Source organism: Hypomesus nipponensis, chromosome 26 (assembly GCF_054491055.1).
Source record: "Hypomesus nipponensis isolate SF chromosome 26, ASM5449105v1, whole genome shotgun sequence".
NCBI classification, from domain to species: domain Eukaryota; kingdom Metazoa; phylum Chordata; class Actinopteri; order Osmeriformes; family Osmeridae; genus Hypomesus; species Hypomesus nipponensis.
The window spans coordinates 2,876,008-2,885,484 of NC_140386.1; the positions used below are offsets into that span (position 1 = coordinate 2,876,008).

The 9,477-nt window shown below is 42.4% G+C and overlaps 1 protein-coding gene and 1 long non-coding RNA gene across 2 annotated transcripts; one reads left to right on the plus strand and one right to left on the minus strand.

Annotated features, from left to right (window-relative positions):
* The first annotated feature begins 762 nt into the window (after window positions 1–762).
* On the plus strand, window positions 763–3,125 carry LOC146221009 (uncharacterized). Its single transcript, XM_084692268.1, has 2 exons — window positions 763–1,816; window positions 2,045–3,125. The coding sequence occupies exons 1-2, from the start codon at window positions 1,692–1,694 to the stop codon at window positions 2,871–2,873; spliced, it is 954 nt and encodes a 317-aa protein (XP_084548394.1). The 5' UTR covers window positions 763–1,691; the 3' UTR covers window positions 2,874–3,125.
* Window positions 3,126–3,181: 56 nt separating this feature from the next.
* LOC146221010 (uncharacterized) lies at window positions 3,182–8,883 on the minus strand. Its single transcript, XR_014750728.1, has 4 exons — window positions 4,787–8,883; window positions 4,425–4,578; window positions 4,210–4,328; window positions 3,182–3,971 (listed from the first exon to the last, which is right to left on the minus strand). It is a non-coding gene; the product is annotated as an uncharacterized LOC146221010 (long non-coding RNA).
* Window positions 8,884–9,477: the final 594 nt, after the last annotated feature.

Here is a 9,477-nt window from a genome sequence, read left to right on the forward strand (position 1 = left end):
TTTACACGTGAAATTGCAGGCGTTAAATAAACGTGTGTATATTTACACGTGAAATTGCAGGCGTTAAATAAACGCGTGTATATTTACACGTGCATTTGCAGGCGTTAAATAAACGCGTGTATATTTACACGTGCAATTGCAGGCGTTAAATAAACGCGTGTATATTTACACGTGCAATTGCAGGCGTTCAATAAACGCGTGCATATTTACACGTGCAAATGCAGGCGTTAAATAAACGCCTGAACGCCACATGCAAATCACTGCCCGCAATTTCCCTAGCTCCTCCTGTAGTTAGCTGGGCTTGTGTGATTGGATTCCTCCCTGTATTTTCAAGTACCATGGATCCTCCCCACTGTAGAAGCGGCCGATTCAAAACAAGTTTAGCCCAGCAGAGTCAGAAGTTTAAGATGGCAAGAAGGAACTTCCTACGAAACTGCAAGCAGACCCTAAATGACTGCACTCGGCTTTTGTTATCCGATAACGCTGGACACGACGACTTTCAGTCCACGTTGACAAGGTACAGTTTTTTTCAAAATCATTATTTGTGACATGAATGTAATCTTCACCGGCTAGCTAGGCTAACGTGGGGTTTAACTTGCTCACTGGCTGTGCGGATAGCTTTTGTATGTTTGTTTTTACGACAAAGACTTTTAGCTTCTAATATTACTGGTATTTCTCCCTTTAGGCTATTGGTATTTCTCCCTTTAGGTTATTTTCAGTTGTTAGACGATTTATTATGGAGACTATTTGTTCACGTTCTTATTTCAGATACACATGGTCGATAAATTATTACTGGTTTGGATACAACAACAACAAATCTAGCCTTGTCTACTTTAACACCAGTCTTATTTCAGGATGGAAACAATGCAGCGAAGCCTAGAGTGGGCAAGGGGTACGCTCTTGAATGTTGCTTCAGCAGACGGCCTGATAGCTAAAGTATCCGAGTTCATCGAGGAGATTCGCACCTATGGTCGGCACGCACAACAAGGTGAGAGCCTTTTCAGTGGGGTTGGGTGCTTACAGCTCAGCTAGTCCTTTGAGGTGTTTCGCACATTGTTCTCTTGCAGTTGCCATTGTTCAGTATTTTTTGTGTCCATTGGTGTTAAATTCCAGTGGTGTTTAACAGTGCATGCCTGGAGCATGTGCAAGTTACAGTCTCTTAAATGTTCTAAGCACATCATTGTATTATTGTTGTAGCCAGTTCTGGTTACCAGGCTCCATTGACTTGGACTGGAGCAATGGGGGCTCCTCATTATCACATCACCGGAGAGCAACTGAGGTTTCTCATGTCCTGTGCCTTCAGCCTCTCTCAGATGGCTGAGATCCTCCATGTGTCCCGTTCCACAGTCAAACGGCGCCTACGGTCAGTTGTGCTTGGGGTTAAATGCTATGAAAAGCAAATCTTTTAAATGCATGATTTCCACAGTTTGAAGACATGAGTTGATTGTCAACAATCAAGAAATCAAGTACTATAGTGATGCATTGTCTCATCTGGGCATTGTTACAGTTTCTGTCTCGTCAGACGCTTGAATCTTTCACAGGCAGGGTGTTTTTCAGACTTGTCAGACACTGCTCTGGACGATAAGGTTAAGGACCTTGTGGCTGGGAATGACAGAGTTGGACCGGAGTCCGTCCGAGCACAACTGAGGGCAGAGGGAATCCGGGTGCAGAGACGCAGAGTGAGGGACAGTATGGTTCGCGTTAACCCGAGGGCGGTTGCCCTCAGAGCCATGTCGCAGAGGCTGCACAGAAGGTCCTACCGTGTCGCTGGTCCAAATTCTTTATGGCACCTGGATGGAAACCACAAACTGATAAGGTAAGGTTACTCACTGACTGTATTTGTTCTTTAAACTATTGGTTGTAACATCTCAAACACTATCAGGTAGCTCACTTGTTTATCAACCAAAGCAAGAACTGACATGGACATGTGGATAATAATTGTTTTAAGATGTTTCTGCTGTTATTGGTAGTGCAGCTGCACTTTGTCAAGCACAGCTTTTATTGACAGCTTTTAAGTCCTATGTTATGTATTTTCTGTTTTCAGGTGGAGGATAGTCATCCACGGTGGCATTGATGGCTACAGTCGCCTTGTTGTGTTTCTCCGTGCTTCCAGCAACAATCGCAGCAGTACTGTAATGGACTGCTTCATGAATGCAGTGACCAGATATGGTGTTCCATCCAGGGTCAGAACAGACCACGGAGGAGAAAACAACGCTGTCTGTTTATTCATGAACATTTTCCGAGGGTCTGGTAGAGGTAGTGCTTTGAGGGGAAGGAGCACACACAATCAGAGGATTGAGAGACTGTGGGGTGACCTGTGGCGTGGTTTGACCAATGTCTACTACCATCTGTTCAATTTCCTTGAGAGTGAGGGGATTGTGGACATCGACAATGAAATGCATGTCTGGGCTCTGCATTATGTGTATCTCCCTAGAATAAATAGAGACATGGCAGACTTCTGCAACCAGTGGAACCACCATGGTTTGAGGACTGAGAGGCACCAGTCCCCTCTGCAGATCTTCGTTAGAACCTGCCTTGCACAACAGAGGCTACCTACTACTGCAATGCAGGACCTCTTTGCTGCCACACCCACAGGAGGTGAAAGGGCAGACAGCACTGTACCCAGAGGTATGGACGGGGCGGCTCAGGGCGGGGTGGCTCAGCGCAGGGCGACTCAGGGCGGGGCGGCAGGGACACCTGTTGTTCACTGGCCAGAGAGAGTGACCATACCTCCAAACCAGTTTACTTTGGGAAATGCTCTCATGCAAGTACTTGCCGCACAAATCAATCCACTCGGAGGCCTCAGAACAGCCCTTGGAATGGACATCCTGCAAGAGGTCATTTCTTTCCTGGAGTCCTCAAATGACCAATAAGATTTTGGACTTTCAGACAAGGAATACGCAATGAGAATTATATTTGCACTGTCAGTTGCTCTGCTACATTCCCATCTGGAAAAACTAAAAGGCTTGTGTTTGTGGAATATCTATAGTGCCTTTAACAGAATGTAACCACATCTGCTGTGAATACAACTACTAAACATGAGTAAATCCTTGATTCATACTGCAGATAATTAAATTCCTAACACACACAGGGTTCTGTCTTCTCCCCGGTCAAAATACTTATGCAATGTACGTATTCTGATTCATTTCATTATTTTATTCTATGCTCTATTATACATACATATCAAAGTTATCTGAGGAAATATAAATTGAACTCTAATCTGTTATCCTTCGTTTGTGTGATGGATGGGGCTTTGGGGGATCCACCACTTCCTTCTCTTCTGCTGCTGGTGGTGAACTTCTATGGTGGATGGATGGGCTGCATGAGGATGCTTCCTTTGATGTGGATGGGCATGCTAGGACGAACTGTTTTGTATTGGACATGACTCAAAACATTGACCGTATGTCAGTGGATCAGAATATCTTTCTTATACCTGTAAATACTGCACATGCCTGTGTGCATACGACATTTTGTATGTGTCTGACACCGTAAAGTTCTGGAAAAGTGAAGTTATATTCTATTTGCTATGGCTTTTGCAGTCACTCAACCTCAACCACAAATGTGTAATGTTAGAGAGGCAAGACACAAGGACAGCTCTCAGGGCAGATTCAAGATATACAAGATATACAAGATATACAAACAATGACAATCACCCCTCCATATCACTCCATCAACCCATCTTGTTATGAAACAAGCTACATTCACTTCTTCTTCTTCTCGTTGTATAATTTAATGTCGAGCAGTAACATACATTCACTACTGCAGGAAAATATTGATTATCTTGTTCTGGTCCATGGTTTTCCAATTCAAAAGGTGGCAATCACAGAAATCTAGCTTCTACCAGATCCTGTTCTAAGCCTGGACGGACTGTCTGGCCTCAGCATTCAGTAATGCTGCACTTGTTGCTGGAAGCGTGGAGAAACACAAGGTAGCTGTAACCATCAATGCCACTATGGATGACTATCCTCCATCTGAAATCACAACAAACATAACATTGGACTTTTAAGCATCTATATTTCAAGGTGCTACTACTGTATCAATAACCGAAGTAGCAGCAACATCATTAAACTATTCTTATCCACATATCCATGTCAGTTCTTGCTCTAGTTGATAAACAAGTGAGCTACCTGTTAGCGTTTGAGATGTTACAACCTGCAGTTTCAATAACCAAGTTATACCAAGAAAATGAGTGAGTGAGCAAGCATCTACCTTCAGTCTGTAGTTTCCACCGATGTGTCATCAAGAATTCAGAGCAGCAACACTGTACCTTCTGTGCAGCCTCTGCGACATTGATGGGAGGCAGCTGCCTTCAGGTTAATGAAAAGTATCTGACAAGACACAAAGAGTGACAATGCATCACTAGAGTAATTGATTCTTGACAATCCATTCATGCCAAAATTGTGGAAACCCCAAGCACAACTGACCTTAGAAGTGGTTTTGAGTGTAGTGGAACACGTGGAGAATATCTTCCATCTATCATCAGACCCCTCAGCTGCTCTCGGGTGGTGGCATAACGAGGAGCACCTCTAGCTCCCCTCCAGGTCAATGGAGCCTGGTAACCATGGTAACCGGAACTGGCTACAACAATAATACAATGATGTGCTTAGAACATTTAAGAGACTGTAACTTGCACACGCTCCAGGCATGCACTGTTAAATACCACTGGAATTTAACACCAATGGACACAAAAATACTTAACAATGGCAACTGCCAGAGAACAATGTGCGAAACAACTCAAAGGACTAGCTAAGCTGTGAGCACCCAACCCCACTGAAATGGTTCTCACCTTGTTGTGCATGCCGGCCATGGGTGCGAATCTCCTGAATGAACTCGGATACTTCAGCCATCAGGCTGTCTGCTGAAGCAACATTTAAGAGCGTACCCTAGAGTTCTAGGCTTTGCTGCATTGTTTCCATCCTGAAAGAAGACAATGGTGTTAGGCTTGATTGTTTGTTGTTGTATCTACACCAGTAATAATGTATCGACCATATGTATCTGAAATAAGAACGTGAACAAATAGTCTCCCGAATAAATCGCCTAACAACTAAAAATAGCCTAAAGGGAGAAATACCAATAGCCTAAAGGGAGAAATACCAGTACTATTAGATGCTATAAGTTGTGGTAGCATTGTACCCTGTGGTGGTCCGGTAACAACACAGGCTTGAATGAAATAGGATAAGTTTCGTTTTAAGATAAAAGAAAAAGCTAACGCCAGCCAGGTTGAAGGTTAAGCTTGTTTGCCTTCAGCAGCGAGTTTGCCTCAAAATACAAACTAGATTGACTAATCGACTTTCAACAATAAAAGACGAATCTCAAAAGAGTTTGCAGCACCGGAGCCTACTGTACTGGGGATAGCAGATGGTTGGGGGTTAAGGCTAACTCGTTTTGCTAGATTCATAACTAGCCGACAGATAGTTGGATATGGACTGTCCAGCCTCAACATGGCAGCTTTCACGGATAAAAACGAAACGCAAATAGTCTTTATCCAACAGTCTAGACTAGTCAGTTACTGGCTAGCTTAGCTAGCAAGGAAGAAGTATCACAGTAGCAATCCATTGCTAAAAACAAACATACAAAAGCTATCCGCACAGCCAGTGACCAAGTTAAACCCCTGTTAGCCTAGCTAGCCGGTGAAGATTACGATAATGGAATAATGGAAAAAAAACGTTACCTTGTCAACGTGGACTGAAGGTCTTCGTGTCCAGGGTTATTCGACAGCAAAAGCTGAGTGCAGTCATTTAGTCTGCTTACACAAGTTCCTTCTTGCAAACTTCTCTTCCTTCTGACTGTGCTGGGTTAAACTTGTTTTGAATCGGCCGCTTCTACAGTGGGGAGGATCCATGGTACTTGAAAATACAGGGAGGAATCCAATCACACAAGCCCAGCTAACTACAGGAGGAGCTAGGGAAATTGCGGGCAGTGATTTGCATGTGGCGTTCAGGCGTTTATTTAACGCCTGCATTTGCACGTGTAAATATGCACGCGTTTATTGAACGCCTGCAATTGCACGTGTAAATATACACGCGTTTATTTAACGCCTGCAAATGCACGTGTAAATATACACGCGTTTATTTAACGCCTGCAATTTCACGTGTAAATATACACACGTTTATTTAACGCCTGCAATTTCACGTGTAAATATACACACGTTTATTTGAGGCCTGCAAATGCACGTGTAAATATACAGGCGTTTATTTAACGCCTGCAAATGCACGTGTAAATATACAGGCGTTTATTTAAGGCCTGCAAGCCTTAACTAACGCGTACATTCATGTGTAACTTTCGCCGGCACATTTACGGCTGCAGCCGCTTATGAAACAGCTGCAGGCGCTTCCTAAACGGGTGTCCAATCAAAAATACGCGTTAAAATTACGCGTACATATGACCCTTTTGGCTTTCCATACACTCCGGCCCTGCTCCCATCCATCCTCGCTGACGCATATCGTTACGGTAAGGCCCCCCGGCCCAGCAATCCGTAGCCTATCGTGTGTAACCTACTTTAAGAGAAGATAATACTAACGCGACAAATGTCAACAACAAAAAATCCTCGACGGGCCCAGAAGTGAAGCGGCCCACCGGGGACTCTCCCGATTACCCACCCCGGCCCTGATTACAACGTTAACAAGACTACTTGGTTGGCGTTGCCTTTTCAGCATGAGATATCAGGGTTTTTCCTGCATAGAGAAAATGTTGGTGTTCCGCTCCGAGGTCCAGTAGAAAGTTATAAGCTCAATGTCTTGTGAACATTTTAAAGGTTGAATGGTGTCTATCTGAAAGTATGCTGAAGTAGTTAAGTTTGAAAGAGGAGGATTGAAGTAGTTAAGTTTGAAAGAGGAGGAAGCTTTTTTAATGATTTGAAAGGACTTACCATTACTTTTAAAGGGAGAATAATATGCACAAAAACCTTTAAAAAAAATTAAGTATAAAAGGGAGAAATACCAAAACACATAGCACACATCTGAAGGAGCTGAACGTTTTTTTATATATATTTATTTTTTTATTGATGAAAATACAGAAATTAGAAAATACCCACAAGCTGAAATGAATTTCAAAAATGTGTGAGCCACACAAAAGAGGCAGTGTGGAAGCTGAACTGCATGATCTAACAAAAATAGCCTACAATGCGGGAGAAGCTAAAAGCTGAACTGTTAAACAGGAGAAGAAGTAGGCTAGCTATTCATAACAAGAATATTATCGTTTTAACAGCTGAAATTATAGTTGGGATAGTAATAGCAGTAGCAGATGTAGCCTACCATTGAGTGCATTTACTCGGCTTTCTTAGTAGGATTCAAACATACAGCAGTAGGGCCGATACAAGAAGACACGGAGACACTTTGTTGCAGAAGGATGATGGTGCAAGTTTCGTCCGTGAAGCATATAACGATTAATAAAAAAAAGAATAATGTAGACGTGTTTATTGAGTAATCATAACTAATTACACATGTAAACGGAGTAATTGTATTATTGGCATAAACCGACAATTGCTAGTAATCGGGTTTGATGAATGATGAACTTTATTGGTTCGTCGAGAATAACAGAAATTTGCCTAGCATCCATACCTCAAACAAGTTAACCTAGACGCAAAACTACACGTCCAATCCAGAAAATACGGATATTTTCCGAGACCCAAGACTCTCCCGAAACCAGACATGTCCTTTATATGTCTGTGCGGTCAGAAATACGACTCTACCGGCAGTTTAAAAACATGTCTACTTTCGGAATTCTCTGACGAATTTTACCCACCTCTCCATTGAAGTTAGAGAGAGAATTTGAAAGGCTGCTCTGGCTTCAAGGCTCAAAGCTGAAAATTAGTAAACGTGAGCTCTTTAATAGTTACATTGGCTGAAAGAGGACAAGTTTTCCTACATTTTAAGGTATAACTTGTTTCTGTAAGTTAAACTATATGAACGTCAGAGGAATTTGTTTGACAATTTAGTTGAATACCAGAAAAAGAGCAGCCAGCAGAGTGTGCCACTGGTTTGGCTGTTCGTGACGGTTAGCTATGACTGTCTTGAGCCTCGATTTTTGCAGATTTCTGTGAAACTTGCTAAAATAAAAACGATCTAGCTAGATCAGTACTCTTTAAGCTCCATGTACATACCTTGTTTGGCCAATTTGGTCGATACTGTAGTTGAACAAAAAGTCGAATGGAGAGCCATATCGCGCTAGCTCGATTATAAAAGAAAAACAAACATTTACCTAGCATCCACACCTCAAACAAGTTAACCTAGACGCAAAACTGTACGTCCTATACAAAAAAATAAGGATATATTCTGAGACCCAAGACTCTGCCGAAACCATTGATATCCTTTATGAGTCTGTGCGGTCAGAAATACAACTCTTTTGGCCGTTTCCATAACGTCACCCAATTCTGCTTTCATGGTGCGTGTCTGTTTGGTTGCCACGGCAATGGAGCAGCTGTACTCGCTAACGAGCTGGGCAGAGAATGACACATTTAGCTAGCATCCACACCTCAAACAAGTTAACCTAGACGCAAAGGATATTTTCCGAGACCCAAGACTCTCCCGAAACCAGACATGTCCTTTATATGTCTGTGCGGTCAGAAATACGACTCTACCGGCAGTTTAAAAACAGTCTACTTTCGAAATTCTCTGACCAATTTTACCCACCTATCCATTGAAGTTAGTGAGAGAATTTGAAAGGCTGCTCTCTCTTCAAGGCTCAAAGCTGAAAATCTGTAAATGTCAGCTCTTTAGTAGTTACATTGGGTGAAAGAGGACAAGTTTTCCTACATTTTAGGTATAACTTGTTTCTGTAAGTTAAACTATATGAACGTCAGAGGAATTTGTTTGACAATTTAGTTGAATACCAGAAAAAGAGCAGCTAGCAGAGTGTGCCACTCTGCTGGCTGCTCAATCATAAAAATCAAGAAGGAGCTAAATTTTAAATTTGCACAAAAACCTTAATTCTTTAAAAAGTATAAAAATGAGAAATACCAGAAGTCATAGCCATCATCTCCTGAAGGAGCTGAACGTTTTGATACAAAAATTGTAGGAATCGGTGAAAGTATGCAGGACTAGTTAAAGGCCAAAAAACGGCAGAAGAACTGAGAAGTTGAAAAGCAATAGTGAGAATGCTTAACAGCATTCTCACAATTTCCAATCAAAATCCTGGCAAAAGTTTGATTTACAATTTCAAATGCTGCCTCCATTGGTGTTCTTAACCTGGAATGATAATGGCCGCGTTTCCCAGATTCGTTAAGAAGCTCTTAAGCGCTAAGAGCTTCTTTGGAGCGCTCTTAAGAGCGCTGTGAAAGAAGGACGTGTTTCCCAGAGTCGTTCTTAGCTTAAGAAGATCTTTCACTAAGAAGGAAATGTAAGATCAGCCTGACCCACTCTTAACAGCCTTCTTAGCGAACAAACGCTCACTGCAGCCGCGTCAGAGAAAGTTATATCTGACACAAAGGAATACTAAAACCATGCGTGATGATAATTGTGTGCCCACAGCTGCAGAACA